Source organism: Cetorhinus maximus, chromosome 19 (genome assembly GCF_964194155.1).
Source record: "Cetorhinus maximus chromosome 19, sCetMax3.hap1.1, whole genome shotgun sequence".
In the NCBI taxonomy this organism is placed as follows: domain Eukaryota; kingdom Metazoa; phylum Chordata; class Chondrichthyes; order Lamniformes; family Cetorhinidae; genus Cetorhinus; species Cetorhinus maximus.
In genome coordinates, this window is record NC_135897.1 from 85,284,719 (window position 1) to 85,303,434 (window position 18,716).

The 18,716-nt window shown below is 47.0% G+C and overlaps 1 protein-coding gene and 1 pseudogene across 4 annotated transcripts in view; both read right to left on the reverse strand.

The window, feature by feature from the left end:
* Nucleotides 1–3,472: 3,472 nt before the first annotated feature.
* LOC144694318 (U2 spliceosomal RNA) lies at nucleotides 3,473–3,560 on the reverse strand (annotated as a pseudogene).
* Nucleotides 3,561–3,778: 218 nt separating this feature from the next.
* LOC144694000 (succinate receptor 1-like) overlaps nucleotides 3,779–18,716 on the reverse strand; it is a 156,063-nt gene continuing 141,125 nt past the window's right edge. For all 4 annotated transcript variants that reach the window (XM_078564291.1, XM_078564290.1, XM_078564288.1 and 1 more), the window contains 2 exons: nucleotides 18,083–18,258; nucleotides 3,779–5,499 (listed from right to left, as the gene is read on the reverse strand). In XM_078564291.1, coding sequence (XP_078420417.1) covers nucleotides 4,477–5,499; nucleotides 18,083–18,085 — 1,026 coding nt within the window. In that variant the 5' untranslated portion in view covers nucleotides 18,086–18,258 and the 3' untranslated portion in view covers nucleotides 3,779–4,476. The remainder of the gene's footprint in view (nucleotides 5,500–18,082; nucleotides 18,259–18,716) is intronic.

An 18,716-nucleotide genomic window follows, 5' to 3' on the forward strand; every position in this document is an offset into this window, starting at 1 on the left:
CCATTGATTGAGACTGCGCTACTGATGTTAGTGTAGAGCAGTTGGATCCAATTTCGAATTCCCTCCCCAAACCCCATTTTGGAGAGCACATCCCCCATGTAGGTGTGCGATATTCTGTCAAAGGCCTTCTCCTGATCCAAGCTGATGAGGCAGGTATCCACACCCCTGTCCTGTACATAGGCAATCGTATCCCTGAGCAGCGCCAGGCTGTCAGAGATCTTCCTGCCTGGCACAGAGCAGGTCTGGTCAGGGTGAATCACCAATTCCAGAGCGGATTTGACCCGGTTGGCGATGACCTTGGACAGAATCTTATAGTCCACATTCAACAGTGAAATGGGTCGCCAATTTCTAATTTCCTCCCTTTCCCCCTTGTGCTTGTAGATGAGGGTGATGATGCCTTTCCTCATGGATTCTGACATACTACCGGCCAGGAGCATACTCTCGTACACTCCTAGCAGGTCTGGGCCGATCAAGTCCCACAGAGCCGAATACAACTCCGCCGGCAAGCCGTCGCTTCCAGGGGTTTTACTCTTCTCGAAGGACTCGAGGGCCTTAGTCAGTTCATCAGGAGTTAGCGGTTTGTCCAGGCTCTCCCGCGTACTGTGGTCTAAGACCTCCGTGATAGAGGACAGGAAGGACTGGGAGGCCGTGCTGTCCGTGGGCTTCACGTCATACAATCCGGCATAAAAGGATTTGCTGATCCTCAGAATGTCGGACCGTGATGACTTTACTGAGCCGTCTTCTTCCTTCAGGCTGCTGATCACAGAGTGCTCTCTGTGTACCTTTTGGAAGAAGAAACGTGAGCACGTCTCATCCTGCTCCACGGAGCGGACTCTGGAACGGAAGATGATCTTGGAGGCCTCCGAGGCAAAGTGCGAGGCTTGCTGGCCCTTCACCTCTTGGAGCTCCTCCTTGACATCGACCCCCATCGACTGCAGCCGGAGCAGATTCTGCATCTTTTTCTGGAGTCGGGACATTTCCCTCTGTTCCTTTCTAGCTTTCTGGGTGCCTTTGAGGATGAAAAACCTCTTGATGTTTCCCTTGATCGCTTCCCACCAGTGTGTCAGGGACTCAAAGAGGGGTTTCACGGTTCTCCAACCTTTGTAATCCCTCTTGAGCTCCTCAATGTTCTCTGGGGTCAGCAGTTGCACATTTAGCTTCCATGCCCCCCTGCCCACCCTCAGGTCCTTCTCCAAGTGGCAGTCCGCCAGTAGGAGGCAGTGGTCAGAGAAGAACACCGGCTTGACGTCGGTGGATCTGACTGTGAATGCACGGGACACAAACAGGAAGTCTATCCTGGAACGAATGGACCTGTCTGGCCGCGACCAGGTGTATCTACGCTGCGCTCCGTCTGCAGGGTTGCTGAAGACGTCGTGCAGCTTGGCATCCTTAACTGTTTCCATCAGGGATCTGGACGTAGCGTCCAATCTGCTGCCGGCCCTGCCGGATCGTCCAGCCGCATCGATGATGCAGTTGAAGTCACCGCCCAGAATGACCGGCCTGGAGGTCGCCAGCAGCAGTGGGAGCTGCTGAAAAACCTCCAGCCGCTCAGCCCCTTGTGCCGGGCCATACACGTTAATTAACCGGAGTGGAGCGTTCTTGTGCATTACGTCTGCTACGAGGAGTCGCCCGCCCACCACCTCCTTGACCTCGGAGACGGTGAAGTTGCCTCCCCGCAGCAGAATACCCAGGCCGGAGGAACGAGAGTCGTTTCCGCCCGACCAGATCGATGGCCCGTGGGACCACCATCGTGACCATTGCCTGTAGGAGCTGAGGTGCGGTATCGCACACTCCTGCAGAAACAACAGGTCAGCTTTGACCTTGGCTAGGTAGTCCAAGGTCGCAACACATCGCGTAGTAGATTAAATGCTACGCACATTTATGGATACAATCTTTAAACCCATTTTAAAGCATTTATTCTCCTACCAAACCCACTGTCTCTGAGAGTCCCAGACCTTTAGTCTGCTCCTTCATACCCGTAGTGAGCTCAAATTCCTTCACTTTGGATGGGCTGAGGTAGATCTCCTTGGCCGTGTTCTGCTCCGGTGGCATCTGGAGGTTCACGTAGAGAGCGGGTTTTGAGATGACCTTTGCTGGAGAAGCTTCTCCAAAACTCACCCCCTCTGGGGTGTTGCTGTTCCCGGCTTCCTGGAGCTGGGGTGCGATGATTGCCTCACTGCTCCCAGATTCCAGGGGCTGTGGTGCACTGGCCTCCTCAGGTTGCAGGCAAAGTTGGGGTGCGCTGGTCTCCTTGTTGTCTCCAATTTTCTGGAGCTCGGGTGTCTCGTCCTCCAACGCCCTGGAGCTTTGCCGCCTGTTCTGTCGGTGCCGCCCTGGCACTTCATCATCCGAAGAGCTGCTGCCCTTGTCATCCGTGTCGGATGGGAGACGCCTCTTGCCGCTTCTCTGGGAAACGCCTTTGCTTCTTCTTCGCTCCCTCTTACTTTTCTTCTTCTTCACTGTCCGCCACTCCCCCTGCTGCTTTTCCACTGCTGCCTCCTCCTCCATTGATTCGCTGTCCTGAGGGCTGGGAGGTTCAGGGGGTAGTGCTGTTGATTGGCTCTCTGTTGCCTCGATCTCTTTCTCCACCTTGTCTCTCTCTGTGTCCTCCATTGTCCCGTTGAGCTCCCTGGGGGCCTTGGTGGTTGGAGTGACACGAAACATTTCTTCTGCTTCCCCCTGGTCGGCTTTGGCTGCCTGTGCGTAAGTACGGCAGCGTTTGGGGCAGGTCCTGTAGAGGTGACCTGCCTCGCCACACAGGTTGCAGCACTTGGCCTGTTTGCAGTCTTTTGTCTGGTGCCCTTCCTGTTTGCAGATCTTGCAGAGGGAGGCGCTGCAGTTGGCCGCCACATGACCAGCCTTGCCGCATGAGCGACAATGCTTGGGTTGCCCAGCGTAGACCAGGTAGCCACGGTTTCCCCCGATAGCGAAACTGGAAGGAGGGTGGAAAATGGCTCCCTTACCATCGGTCTTTAGCGTGACCTTAAACAGGCGTTTGCCTGTCCAGATCCCCAAGTCGTCTCGAATCTCGGTGCCGCTCCCCACCTTATCGAAGTACCTGGTGAGGAAGGTGACCACGTCGGCGACAGGGACGAAGGGGTTGTACACATGCACCATCACCACACTTTCCCGTTGCAATGGCAGAGAAAAGTGCGGCTCCGCCGTCAGGATCTTCATCTCCGGCAGGTCTCTCTTCTCCTCGAACACCCTCAGGAGCCGGACGCAGTCTGCCACCCGCTTGAACGTCACGTCAAAATAACCACCTTTGCGGGAGTCATGCAGGGTGAAGATCTCCGGAGCTTGGAAGCCGCACGCCTTCAACAGGATCCTCCTGGTGAAGAAGCCCCGATCCATAGGTGATCCTCCTTCGCTGTGGTTCACCGTGACTCGGACGGTGATAGGTAACCCACGGTATGGATTTGGATTGCGATTGGTTATAGCCCTTCCATCCCGACCTTGCCTTGGCAGGACCATGGTGTCGCCCCTGCAACACTTGATCTTAGCCAAAAGGCCGAGAAGCGATACTACACTTGATCTTAGCCAAAAGGCCGAGAAGCGATCTGCTTCAGTCACTTCTCACTAGCACCCTCTGTTCATCAAGCATTGATTCACCACATCCCAAGGATCCAGAGACTTGCCCTTCTCCACAATCATACTGTCTGATTGCTGGCAACATACATGAGGGAGGTGCTTTACATTGACAGAGCAAAACAAGCCAAACTGCTTAGGGGTCAGCACAAAGGAGGCTGTTGATTCAGAGTTGACTTCAGTTTCTGTGCCTGTCACTCCTGAACGGACAACTCAGTTGTTGAGGATGACAATTTTCAGGATGATTGCCTCATTGTGTAATTGCCTTTACGATGGCTACACATCTTAAATTATCCATTCCTGAATGTTGCTGTTGTTTTACCATGGCTCCCTTTCAATGACAACTTGCATTGGCATTTCAGAGTGTGTTTACTCTCCTCCCTTACTTCCCCCTGTTCTGTTCCTTTTTCTAAACCATTGTTCATCTTCCAGTTTTGAGGAAGTTTACAAGCTATTTGCATGCTCTGGACAGCTGTGTTCTGGCAAGGAGTATCCTGTTTTAGTTGTAGGTATAATCTATCCAGGAGAAGGAGGAGTGTCACAATACACCTGGTGAAAATCCAGACATTACATGAATACTTTAACTGCATAGACCATAGTGGAAGAGCAGCAAAATGGATGCTAATATCATAACTTTGTTATATTTTGACAAAGGGCGAGCTTTGCAATATTGTTATAAGGGAACTATTGTGTAAAGGAATAGCAACATAAGAATTACTAGATGGAAAAAGACCAAGATTCATCTATTTTTCCTTCTAATATCCTGGCACATGTTAAAAGGAGTTTTTTGACTAACCAAAGCAATCAATCGCTATCAATTATTAGACCCAGACCATGAGGTGAGAAAATTCACCAGTCACAGAGAGCTTTATGAGCCATAGGTTTCATTTACAGAATTATTGCTTCCGAGCATGTATTTAACCCAGTGGGTCTGGTGGAACTGTCTTCGTTCTGATTGTAGCCGACTGGTTTTCTGACGAAGATGCTTTTCAGTTTGTTGAAAAATAGCTCCCTGAACTTGTCCCCCAACATGAAGTAGAAAATGGGGTTTGTGATTGAGTTGAGGAAAGCTATGGGCCTAGTGATGGCGTAAACAGCCTTTACAACGAGTTTGCCACATTCCGACATGCCGTTGTTCTCCATCCTGGAAGCGATGCGAACATTGCGCATTATGTGATAAGGGGTGAAGAATACCAAGAAAATAATAATGGCCAAAATGACCAACTTAAGGGGCTTTTCCACCTGAATCTTGGTGCGTTGTTGCTGTATTTTTCTAAGGCCACGCGCAGTTTGGATGTAAAAGAAAAGCATGACGCTGAGCGGTGCGAGAAAACCAAAAACTGTGAGGTACATGCTGTAAATCAGATTGCTGGAGGCATCTCCTGAGCTGGCATAATCCAAACATCGGAGGACGGACTCTTGGTCTGTGCTGTTGTCAGTATTAACCTGAAGAAAAGTGAATATAGGCACTAACTCCAGTGTTACAAATATCCAAATACCAAGACAGACAATGACGGCGTTCCACTTTTTTTGAAAGAAGTGAAGTTGCAGCGGCCTCATCACCAGCAGGTACCGATCGAAACTGATGCAACAGAGAAACAGGATGCTTGTGTACATGTTAGTGTGAAGGATATATCTATTTAATATGCACATTACCTGACCAAAAGTCCACTCGTTGCCTTGGCCATAGTAAGCTACTAGCATGGGAAGGGTGCAAATAAAAGTCAAGTCTGTGATGGAAAGATTGAAAAGGTAGATGTTGCTGCATTTCCACTCCTTCAGACAGAATATATAGCCCCAGATCACGGAGACGTTGCCTATGAATCCTAAGATGAACTCTATTCCATACATGGTTGGAAGGTAATACTTCTCCAGCTGAGGACTGATGTTCAAACACGTGTTATTCATTTCCTAGAAATTAAAAAAAAAACAACAGACATAACACAATAGGGGCATGGAAAATCTGTTCATAACATATGATAAAAACATCTTATAGTTTTAGAGAAATAGTTGTGATATTGCAGACTGAATTATGTTGAACTATGTTTACCATTTCAATATTTCCATTGTACAATATGTACCAGGAGATAATTGGCTCATCATTACTCAGTTGACGGATTCACGTGTTGGAGGACAATCAAGATCAGTTACATTCAACAATTGGCTTGACTAAGTCAGAACCGCATGGAAAAATAGAAATGTACATAACAGAAGGAGGCCATTTGACCCAGGAAATCTGTACCAGCTCTCTGCAGCAATCTAAAAACTAATCTAAATAGCTAATATTACTCAGTTCTGTTGAAGGGTCATGAGGACTCGAAACGTCAACTCTTTTCTTCTCCGCCGATGCTGCCAGGCCTGCTGAGTTTTTCCAGGTAATTCTGTTTTTGTTTTGGATTTCCAGCATCCGCAGTTTTTTGTTTTTATTTTAAAAACTAATCTCCCCGCCCTGCTCACCCTGTATCTTTATCTTCTGCTTCAAACATTTACCAACTCTGCTTTGATCCTTGACTCCACAATTCCCTGTGACAAGACATTCTGTACTTGGCCAATCCTCTGAGAAAGGAAAGCTTACAAGATAAGGGTTCATGGTATTGGGGGCAATTTATTAATGTGGGTTGAGGATTGGTTGACAGACAGAAAACAAAGAGTAGAAATAAATGGATAATTTTTGGCTTAGCAGGCTGCAATTAGTGGGATGCTTGGGGCTCAGCTATTTACAATATCAATGACTGTGATAAGGAGATGAGTGTAATGTATCTAAATTTGCTGACGATGCAAAGCTAGGTGGAAAAGTAAAGGGATATAGACAGGCTGGAAGGAAGTCTTAACTTGCCTGGGGGTAGTGACAGTGTTGATGTGTGCAGGAGGTGTTAAATACAGGAAAACTGCTAGCGTGTCAGAAATCTGACTTGACCCATGTACTTTGGGATTTAACTGGTGCATCACATAAGAAACCCCTTCGGACAGACAAACAATTAGAAAGTAAATTGTATGTTAGCCTTTATGTCAAGGGGTTAGAGTAGTATAGGGCTTTGGAGAGACTACGCCTTTTGTTTTATTCATTCCTGGGATGTGGGCGTCACTGGCTGGGCCAGCATTTTTATGGTCCATCCCTAATTGCCCTTGAGAAGGTGGGGGTGAGTTGCCTCCTTGAAGTGCTGCAGACCATGTGGTGTAGGTACACCCACAGTGCTGTTAGGGAGGGAGTTCCAGGATTTTGACCCAACGACAGTGAAGGAACAGCGATATATTTCCAAGTCAGGATGGTGAATGGTTTGGAGGGAAACTTCCAAGTGGTGGTGTTCCCATCTATCTGCTGCCCTTGTCCTCTGGATGGTAGCGGTCATGGGTTTGGAAGGTGCTGCCGAAGGAGTCTTGGTGAATTCCTGCAGTGTATCTTGTATATGGTGCACATTGCTGCTACTATGCATTGGTAGTGGAGGGAGTGAATGTTTCTGGAAGGGGAGCCAATCAAGTGGGCTGCTTTGTCCTGGATGGTGCCAAACTTATTGAGTGTTGTGGGACCTGCACTCATCCGGGCAAGTGGGGAGTATTCCATCACACTCCCGACTTTGTGCCTTGTCAATGGTGGACAGGCTTTGGGGAGTCAGGAGGTGAGTTATTCACTACAGGATTCCTAGCCTCTGAGATAAAAGCAAAATACTGCGGATGCTGAAAATCTGGAACAAAAACAAAAAGTTCTGGAAAAACTCAGCAGGTCTGACAGCATCTGTGGAGAGAAAGACAGAGTTAACGTTTCGAGTCCGTATGACTCTTCTTCAGAACTGGAAGACTAGAAGAGTCATACAGAAGAGTAAGACTCTTCTGAAGAAGGGTCATACGGACTTGAAACGTTAACTCTGCCTTTCTCTCCACAGGTGCTGTCAGACCTGCTCAGCTTTTCCAGCACTATTTGTTTTTATTCCTAGCCTCTTACCCGCTCCTGTAGCCACAGTATTTATGTGGCTAGTCCAGTTCAGTTTCTGGTCAATAGTAATCCCCATGATGTTGATAGTGGGGGATTCAGCAATGGTAATGCCATTGAATGTCATGGGGCGATGGTTAGATTCCTCTTGTTGGAGATGGTAATTGTCTGGCACTTGTGTGGTGCGAATGTTACTTGCCACTTGTCAGCCCAAGCCTGGATATTGTCTAGGTCTTGCTGCATTTGGACATGGACATGGACTTGCTGCAGAATTCCCAGTTCTGGCCTTTTCTTGTAGCCACAATATTCGTATGGCTGGTTAAGTACAGTTTCTGGACAATGGCGTCCCCCAGGACGTTGATAGTGGAGGATTGATTGATAGTAAAATAAAAGTAAAATATTGCGGATTCTGAAGTTGAGTTATATTCGACTCGAAATTTTAACTCTTTTTGTCTCCCCACAGATGCTGCCATACCTGCTGATTAATTCCAGCATTTTCTATTTTAATTCGGTGGCGGTAATGCTTATAGCAAGGGGAGATGGTCAAATTCTCTCTAGTTGGAGGTGGTCATTTCCTGACACTTGTTACTTGCCACTTATCATCCCAAGCTTGAATATTGTCCAGGTCTTGCTGCATAAAGGCACAGACTGTTTCAGTATCTGAAAAGTTGTGATTGGTACTGAACATTGTGCAAACATCAGCAAATATCTCCATCTTATGCTGGAGGGAAGGTCATTGATGAAGCAGATGGTTGGACCTAGGACACAATCCTGAGGAGATGTAGTGGGACAGAGATGATTGACCTCCAGCAACCATAATCATCCTCCTTAGTGCTAAGTATGACTCCAACCAACAGTTTGTTGCTGTGTGAGTGCCACTTGATAGCACCCTCGATGACACCTATGATCAAGTTGCTGATGCTCAAGAAGAGGCTGATGGGAAAGCAATTGGCCGGATTGAATCTGTCCCGCTTTTGTGGACAGGATATAGCGGGGCGATTTTCCACATGGTCAGGTAGATATCAGTGTTACAGCTAATACTGGAACAATGACTACTCCTGGAGCACAAGTTTTCTGTACCACAGCGGAGAAGCTGTCAGGGGGCATAGCCTTTGCCGTATATGTCATATTTTTGTAATAATATAAAGGCACCAATCACTCATAAGCATTAGGTCAAAACATTGTGGGCAGAAATTTTCGCTTGGTGAGCAGCCGCGTGCCTGACCTGCTCGCGCGTTAAATGACGCGTGTTGATGTCGGCCGAGCGTGCCGATATCAACGCGCAGTCGTGGGATAGTTCAGTCAGCAGGCGTGTGCTGGAGCCGGCAGCACGCCCGCTGGAGTTGGCAGTGCGCCCACCGACAATTAAAGAGTCTGTTAAGGCCATTCATCAATTAAGCCAAATTTTTCGCTGCCCGTCCAACCTAACGGCTGGTGGGCAGGAGAAAAGGCCAAGTGGCCTTTGCCTGTTTTTTTTGGAAACCTCATCCATGGGTGGGATGAGGTTTCCAAAAGCAAATAACAATTTTTGAAATTGAATTAATAACATGCCCCTGCTCATGTGACAGGGTCACATGAGGGGACATGTTTTATCACATTTTTACTTTCTTTATTATTTTTTGTTATATCTCTTCATCTCCCTGAGGCACAGAGCTGCCTCAGGGAGATTATGCAGCGCTCACTCGCGAGCTTGCGTGAAGTTTGCTCTTGGCCCACTTGCCCCCCTCCCTCCCCCACACAGTCAGCGCTCAGCGCTGCCGCTCACGTTTCACGCTGTGCAGGCCTTAATTGGCCAGCCAGCGTGAAATCGCGGTGTGGTGTCGATCGCGGGCGGTGGTCGGCTTCCCGACTGCCCCTGCCTGCCCATACTGAGCCCGCCTGCCAAGGGCAAAATTCTGCCCTGTGGGTTCACTTATTTAAACAAGACACATGAGAACATATATACATGGATAGAAAGCTTGAAGACACTCATCTAGGCAAGTGGGGATTATTCCATCAGACTCCTGACTTGTGCCTTCTAGATGGTGGACAGGCTTTGGGGAATCAGGAGGTGAGTTATTCAGCCGCAGGATTCCTAGCCTTTGACCTGTTCTTGTAGCCACAGAATTTATATGGCTAGTCCAGTTCAGTTTCTGGTCAGTGGTAACCCCCAGGATGTTGATAATGGGGGGATTCAGCGATAATAATGACAAAAATGTCATGGGACGATGGTTAGATTCTCTCTTGTTGAAAGAGGTCATTGCCTGGTACTTGTGTGGCATGAATGTTATTTTCCATTTGTCAGCCCAAGCCTGGATATTGTCCAGGTCTTGCTGCAATCGGACATGGATTGCTTCAGTATCTGAAGAGTTACGAATGGTGCTGAACATTGTGCAATCACCAGTGAACATCCCCATTTCTGACCTTATGATGGAAGGAAGGTCATTGATGAAGCAGCTGAGGTGGCTGAGCCTAGGACACTACCCTGAGGAACTCCTGCAGTGATGTCCTGGAGCTGAGATGACTGATCGCCAACAACCACAACCATCTTCCTTTGTGCTACGTATGACTCCAAAGAATGGACTGTCTTCCCCCGATTCCCATTGACTCCAGTTTTGCTAGGGCTCCTTGATGCTACACTCAGTCAAATGTGTCCTTGATGTCAAGGGCAGTCACTCTCACCTCATCCTGGAGTTCAGCTGTTTTGTCCATGTTTGAACCAAGGCTGTAATGAGGTCAGGAGCTGAGTGTCCCTGGTGAATCCCAAACTGATTTATCCTGCTTTCAGTGTACTGGATATGCCTGGGCAATTTTCCACATTGCTGGGTAGATGCCCATGTTATGGCTGTACTCGAACAGCTTGGCTAGGGAAATGGCAAGTTGTGGAGCACAAGCCTTCAGTACTTTAGTACTATTGCTGGAATAATATCAGGGGCCATAGCCTTTGCAGTATTCTGTGCCTTCAGCCGTTTCTTAATATCATGTGGAGTGAATTGAATTGACTGAAGACTGGCATTTGTGATGCTGGGGACCTCTGAAGGAGGCTGAGATGTAGCACTGTGTACAGTTTTGCTCTCCATACCTAAGGAAGGATATGATAGCCTTAGAGGGGTAGCACCAAATGTTCACCAGATTGATTCTAGGAATGAGGGGTTGCCCAATATTGAAAGATTGGAAAGAATGGGCCCATTTTCACTGGACTTTAGAAGAGTAAGAGATGGCCTGATAGAAATGTGGTTGAATGCTTGGCAGGTTAGAGGGTGGCTGCTTCCCCTGACTGGAGAGTTTATAACTAGAGGTCATAGCCTCAGAGTAAAGGGTTGGTCATTTCAGACTGAAATGAGAAGAAATTTCTTCACCCAAAGGATTGTAAATTTTTTGACTTCTCTTGCTACCCAAGAGGGTTTTGGATGTTCAGTGTTAAATATTCGAGGGGGGGGGCTGCACAGATGTACCTGAATAATACCTGGACTAAAATTATTGAAGTATGACATCCCGTTTCATAGACTAGGCCTGTATTCCCTCGAGTATAGAAAAGTAAAGGGTGATCTCATTGTTTAAGATGGTAACAGGATCTGATAGGGTAGACTGAGCAAAACTATTTCCTCTGGTGGACAGGTCCAGAAGGTAGGGGGCATAATGTTAAAATTGAAGCTAGGTTTTTCAGGAATGCTGTCAGGAAGTGTTTCCTCATGCAAACGTTAGTAGAAATCTAGGCTGATCAGCCTAAAAAGCTGCTCAGATTTGAGGTTAACTGAAACTGATCGATTTTTATTATATTGAATTTTACAATTACAAGCTGGGTAGCTGGAGCTAAGATGAATCATGATCTCATTGAATGGCAGATCAGTCTTGAGGGGCTGAATGGCCTCCTCCTGTTGCTATGTTCCTTCCAAATGTCCCAAATAACCTTGACCTGAAGCTTCATTCTCCATGAAGTCACTTCAATGATTCCTTTTCCTATTTTCATCACTTCCCCCCCCCCGCCCCAACCCCAACCACCGTCCCCCTAACCCTCAGTTTTCTCCCTTTCTCTCAGGAAAACTGTGACCTCACTCCAGGTACGGTTCCTCCGCCACTGCCTTCTGCTTCAATGGGTTGTTGATCCGCGTGTCAGCCTAGGCTTGTGAGTGTGTGGGCAGAGCCTTCAACTGAGGTGGAAGTTGCAAGTCAGGCGTCAAACCTAAGTCAGATCCTGGATCTCCACCAGAATCCTTTGCTGCAGGGTCTCTATCACAATCGGAATTCCTGGGGCAATTTTACGGCGCTGCCACAACCGGGCCCGAAAACTCCGCCCCTGATTTCCCGGGATGCCGACACCAATCACCATAAGGAAAGCAGAACAATTTAGCTTTTATACAGAGCATTTCGCAACTTCAGGATGTCTCCAAGCTTCTCACCGCCAGTAATACACATTTTTGAAGGGCAGTGCTGTTTCAATGTAAATAAAACACGGCAACCAAGGTCCCAAAAGCCATAGGGCAGAATTTTCTGCCTGTTGGGTGGACGGGCCCGACCCAATCTCCGGTGGACGGGGAGCCGATCCCTCCCGGAGAAGCGGGCCCCGCCGCCATTTTACGTGGGCGGGCCAATTAAGGCCCGCCCAGCGTGATGTCCGGTGGGAAGCGCTATACGCTTCCTGTGTGGGCGGAGGGGGATTCCCCAAAATCGAGAGTGCGCTCTTTCACGCATGCACACGAAAGAGCGCCCATCTCTCTGAAGCTAAGTGCAGCCTCAGGGAGATCGCTGACACTTTTAAAAACGTTAAAAATAGAGGAAAAAAAAATCCTTAACATGTCCCCCTCATATGACAATGAGATGGAATATGTTCATAAATTACACTAAAACTTTATTAAACTTTTAAAATTCCTACATGAAACCTCATCCCCCCGTCGGGGGTTCCGCCCAACGTCATCCTGCGTCATTTTACGCGTCGGTAAGCGGGCCCCGCCCCCCTGCTCACCAACGGCAAAATTCAGCCCATAACGTGATAACTGACCGGACAACCTGGCCAGAATTTTCCAGCCTCCCCGTATCAGGTTCCCTCGCGAGCCATTGAAATCTCCATTCACACCGGCGGGACCGGAAGATCCCACCGGCATGAGGGGCTAGAAAATTCCGGCCTTTGTTTTAGTGATGCCAGTTCAGAACTTCCCTGCTCTTAAAATTGGAAATAGTGCCATGTGGTGTTTCACATTCATTCATGGGAGAGGGCAGAAGGGGCATCAAAAAGTAATCCCAATAGTTAAGGTAGAGAGACTTGATGTATCCAATGTAAAGTTACTAACACTGCATCTTGGTAGATGCCTCGTTGTTTATGTCCAAGCTGTAAATGATTTCACTGTCTTCCGTGAGTCGTCTCGTGACTGAAGAGTCTGATGCGGAGTCGGCATGGACATCCACAGAACTGGCAGCTCATGTTGTTGTTGTTGTTGGTGTTGGTGTTTGGGGGAACTTCTGCATCAGCGTCACCTCTGGTCTTCCTCTGGGCCTGTCGGATGTTGTGAATTTGCCCAAATTCCAGTGCTTGCCTTCACAAGGGCCGGTGGGTTGCAGTGTTTCCCCAAGAGAAGTGGTCTACAATTCAGGAGTTTGCAAGACTTTTTTTTTTAGGGTGTCCTTATTTCATTTGTACTGACTAACTTGATGTCCTGAGGGACAGTTCCCATAGAAGATCTACTTGGGGATTCTTTAGACAACCGTCTCTCCAGACTGTGTGTCTCCACCATAGACACAGAGGCAGGAATCAGAGAGATTCTGTATGTAGACAACTGTGATCTAGCTACCCACAATAAGGAAGATGTCCAGACTATTGCAAACAAAGAGGCATGGCCTGCTCACCGAAATTGAATTTCCTGGAGGGCGATCTCCATGCTGTTGAGCCCAGTATGAGGAAGGACCTCATTGTTTATTGTTTGGTCCTGTCATCAAATTCTCATGATGGACCCTGCGTGTCTTTGGTGGAAGCTTTCCACAGGTTTGATGTGCCGCCTATAACAGACCCAGGATTGAGCGTCAACAGCAGGGTGGGAAGGACAGTGGCCTGGCAGCATTTGATTTTAGTCTTCAGTTCAATGCTGTGCTGCTTCCAGACATAGCCATGGAGTTGGCCTTTGGCAGAACTTGTTTCCTGTCTCTGTGGATTGATATCTTCGTCAACGGTGGAATCCATGGAAAGTGCACTGTCAATGTAAGAGAATTCTTCTACAGCCTTCAGAGTAGTGCCATCAATGGTTATTTCCAGTGTTTCATGGCGTGTGCGTGGTGCTGGCTGAAACACAACCTCCAGCTTGGAGACACTGATTTGGAGACCAAAGCTTTTCGGCAGCAATTGAGAATTTGTTTGCAATAGCCTGGACATCTTCCTTAATAATAATAAAAACAAAAAACTAAAAGCTACTGCGGATGCTGGAAATCCAAAACAAAAACAGAATTACCTGGAAAAACTCAGCAGGTCTGGCAGCATCGGTGGAGAAGAAATCAGTTAACGTTTCGAGTCCTCATGACCCTTCGGCAGAACTGAGTATAGTTAGGAGAGAGGTGAAATATAAGCTGGTCTAAGGTAGGGGGGGCGGGGGGAGAGAGAAGTTGAGGGTGTGGTGGTTGTGGGGATAAGCAAGCAGTGATAGGAGCAGATAATTAAAAGATGTCACAGACAAAAGGATCAAAGAGGTGTTGAAGGTGGTGATATTATCTAAGAAAAGTGCTAATTAAGAATGGAAGGCAGTACACTCAAGGTACAGCTCTAGTGGGGGTGGGGTGGAAAGACTAACAAAATTTTAGTTTTAGATTTAAAAATGATGGAAATAGGTGGGAAAAGAAGAATCTATATAAATTATTGAAAAAAAAGGGAGGGGGGAGAAACGGGGTGGGGATGGGGGGAGGGGGAGTTTAAGATCTAAAGTTGTTGAATTCAATATTCAGCCCGGAAGGCTGTAAAGTGCCTAGTCGGAAGATGAGGTGCTGTTCCTCCAGTTTGTGTTGGGCTTCATTGGAACAATGCAGCAAGCCAAGGACAGACATGTGGGCAAGAGAACAGGATGGAGTGTTAAAATGGCAAGCGACAGGGAGGTTTGGGTCTTTCTTGCGGACAGACCACAGGTGTTCTGCAAAGCGGTCGCCCAGTTTGCGTTTGGTCTCTCCAATGTAGAGGAGACCGCATTGGGAGCAACGAATGCAGTAGACTAAGTTAGGGGACATGCAAGTGAAATGCTGCTTCACTTGAAAGGAGTGTTTGGGCCCTTGGACGGTGAGGAGAGAGGAAGTGAAGGGGCAGGTGTTGCATCTTCTGCGTGGGCATGGGGAAGTGCCATAGGTGGGGGTTGAGGAGTAGGGGGTGATGGAGGAGTGGACCAGGGTGTCCCGGAGGGAATGATCCCTATGGAATGCCGCCAGGGCGGGTAAAGGGAAGATGTGTTTGGTGGTGGCATCATGCTGGAGTTGGCGGAAATGGCGGAGGATGATCCTTTGAATGCGGAGGCTGGTGGGGTGATAAGTGAGGACAAGGGGGACCCTATCATGTTTCTGGGAAGGAGGAGAAGGCGTGAGGGCAGATGCGCGGGATATGGGCCGGACATGGTTGAGGGCCCTGTCAACCACCGTGGGTGGAAAACCTCGGTTAAGGAAGAAGGAGGACATGTCAGAGGAACTGTTTTTGAAGGTAGCGTCATCAGAACAGATGCGACAGAGGCGAAGGAACTGAGAGAATGGGATGGAGTCCTTACAGGAAGCGGGGTGTGAGGAGCTGTAGTCGAGGTAGCTGTGGGAGTCGGTAGGCTTGTAATGGATATTGGTGGACAGTCTATCATCAGAAATTGAGACAGAGAGGTCAAGGAAGGGAAGAGAAGTGTCAGAGATGGACCATGTGAAAATGATGGAGGGGTGGAGATTGGAAGCAAAATTAATAAATTTTTCTATGTCCCGACGAGAGCATGAAGCAACACCGAAGTAATCATCGATGTACCGGAGAAAGAGTTGTGGGAGGGGGCCGGAGTAGGACCGGAACAAGGGCCCCAGCTATGCCTGTCTCTTTATGGGGTATGTGGAACATTCCTTGTTCCGGTCCTACTCCGGCCCCCTTTTTTTCAATAATTTATATAGATTCTTCTTTTCCCACCTATTTCCATTATTTTTATATCTAAAACTAAAATTTTGTTAGTCTTTCCACCCCACCCCCACTAGAGCTGTACCTTGAGTATCCTGCCTTCCATTCTTAATTAACACTTTTCTTAGATAATATCACCACCTTCAACACCTCTTTGATCCTTTTGTCTGTGACATCTTTTGATTATCTGCTCCTATCACTGCTTGCTTATCCCTAAACCACCCCACCCTCAACTTCTCTCTCCCCCCACCCCCCCCACCTTAGACCAGCTTATATTTCACCTTTCTCCTAACTATACTCAGTTCTGCCGAAGGGTCATGAGGACTCGAAACGTTAACTGATTTCTTCTCCACCGATGCTGCCAGACCTGCTGAGTTTTTCCAGGTAATTCTGTTTTTGTTTTGGACATCTTCCTTGTTGTGGGTAGCTAGATCACAGTTGTCTACGTACAGAATCTTTCTGATTACTGCCTCTGTGTCTATGGTGGAGACACACAGTCTGGAGAGATGGCACCTAATGTTGATGTTTTCAGGCATTCTTCTGGTGGATTCTTTAAGCATTGCAGCAAAGAAGAGATTTAAAAAAATATTCTTTTACAGGATGTGTGCGTCGCTGGCTAGGCCAGCATTTATTGCCCATCCTTAATTGCCCTTGAAGGGGATTGAAGAGTTAGGAGCCTTGACGCATCATTGCTTTACTCCACTGTTTGCTGCAAAGGCATCAGACATCTCAGCACAAACACCAACACATCCAACTATGCCATCATGCAGCAGGCATGGGATTTTGATAAATTTGTTTGGACAAGCTTGGAGAGCAAATGCCATAGACCAGTTCAACTCACATGGTGAAAAACTTTAATTAAGTCTATGTACATACGAACATACAAACATACGAAATAGGAGCAGAAGTAGGCCATTCAGCCCCTCGAGCCTGCTCCACCATTCAATAAGATCATGGCTGATTTGTTTGTGTTTCAAATTCCACATCCCCATCTGCCCCTGAAAACCTTAGATTCTTGTTAGGCAAAGGAATCAATCTAACTCGGCCTTAAAAATATTCAGTGACTCCGCCTCCACTACCTTCTGATGCAGAGAATTCCAAAGTTGCACAACCCTCAGAGAGAAAAAAAATTCTCCTCATCTCTGTCCTATTAGGGTGACCTCTAATTTTAAAACTGTGCCCCCCTAATTCTGGACTCACCCACAAGAGGAAACATCCTTTCCATGTCCACCTTGTCAAGACCATTCAGGATCTTATACACTTCAATCAAGTCACCCCTCACTCTTCTAAACTCTAGTGGAAACAAACCCAACCTGTCCAACCTTTCCTCATAAGACAACCCACTCATTCCAGGTATCAATCTGGTAAACCCCCTCTGAATCATCTCCAACACATTTACATCCTTCCTTAAATAAGGAGACCACAACCGCACACAATATTCAAGCTGTGGTCTCACCAATGGCCTGTATAACTGAAGCATAACATCCTTACTTTTATGTTCAATTCCTCTTGTAATAAAGGATAGCATTCCATTAACCTTCTTAATTAATTGCTTCACCTGCATACTAACTTTTTGTGACTCATGCACTAGGGCACCGAGATCCCTCTGCAGCTCGGAATTCTGCAGCCATTCTTTGTTTAAGTAATACTCTTCTTTTTTATTCTTCCTGCCCAAAGTGAACAACTTCTCATTTTCCCACATTATACTCCATCTGCCAGATTTTTGCCCAATCACTCAGCCTACCTATTTCCGTCTGCAACCTCCTTATGTCCTCTTCACAACATACTTCCCTATCTATCTTTGTGCCATCTGCAAATTTAGCTATTTATGCCTTCACTCCCCTCATCTAAGTCATTGAAATAAATTGTAAAAAGATGAGGTCCCAGCACAGATGCCTGTGGGTCTCCACTCATCACATCCTGCCAATCAGAAAAAGACCCATTTATGCATACTCTCTGTTTTCTGCCAGCCAGCCAATCTTCTATCCATGCTAATATGTTAGTTCTATCCCATGAGCTTTTATCTTCCACAATAACCTTTGATGTGGCACCTTATTGAATGTCTTCTGGAACAGCATATATAGATGCCGATGTTGCTCTCTGCACTTTTATTCTAATTGTCTTACTATAAAAACAATATTGCCTGTCCCATGGTTAGCCCTGAAAGCTCACTGTGATTCCGGGAGGACCACAAGGACGTCTAGTAGAAGGTCTGAGAGGATCCTTGTCAGGATTTTTCCTGTGATTGGGAGAAGACTTATTACTCAACAGTTGCATCAATGATGTAGCAGAGGATTAAGTCCAGTGGTAATGGAAATAGATGGATGTGATTGAACAGGCTGAATGCCTTTCCCCATTCATATCTATCTTGTGATTTGAAACCTTTATTAAATTGGAAAGATGCATATTGAAAGAGTTAATTCTTCTATATGATACAGGTAGTAAAGTGCAGAAGCTGGAATATGTCAAATGTGTTATCTTACCATATTGGGATGTGGATTCCCCCACTAAGTCAGAAGCTGTGAGGTTGAAAATGTATAGTGAGTGGGTAGACCACACCGCGCCCACTGTGCCCGACTTTAGGTATGATGCTCTTGTCCTCGATATTCACAATCTCCTGGTTTCATAAACTGGAAGGATGTGACGTAGACTTTGCATTCTGAAAAGTAGAAGGGAACCAGATTCAGTTCGGTGAAATGACAGCTTTCTGCTGACAAAGAGATGGGGGAAAAACGTGCAAAGTGATTGAGAATTGAATCGTTTGCTGTTGGCAGTTACTGCTCAGTTTTTTTTCCTTTCTCCCATTTATTCCAGCGAACTAACACAGGAGCAGAGGCTATGGTTCCCTAAAAGTTTAGTGATTGACATCGTTGTCACTGGCATTGCTGCTAAGAAAGAAGAATTTGCATTTATATAACACCTTTCGCAAACTCAGGATGTCCAAAGCGCTTCACAGCTTTTGAAGTATTGCCACAGCTATAATGTAGGAAACACATTTGAACAATTTTGAGCAAGGTCCACAAACAACAATATGATAATGACCTGAAAACCTGTTTAAGTGACATTGTTTGAGAGATAAATATTGTCCAGGACACCAGGTGAGCTCCTTTGTGGTAA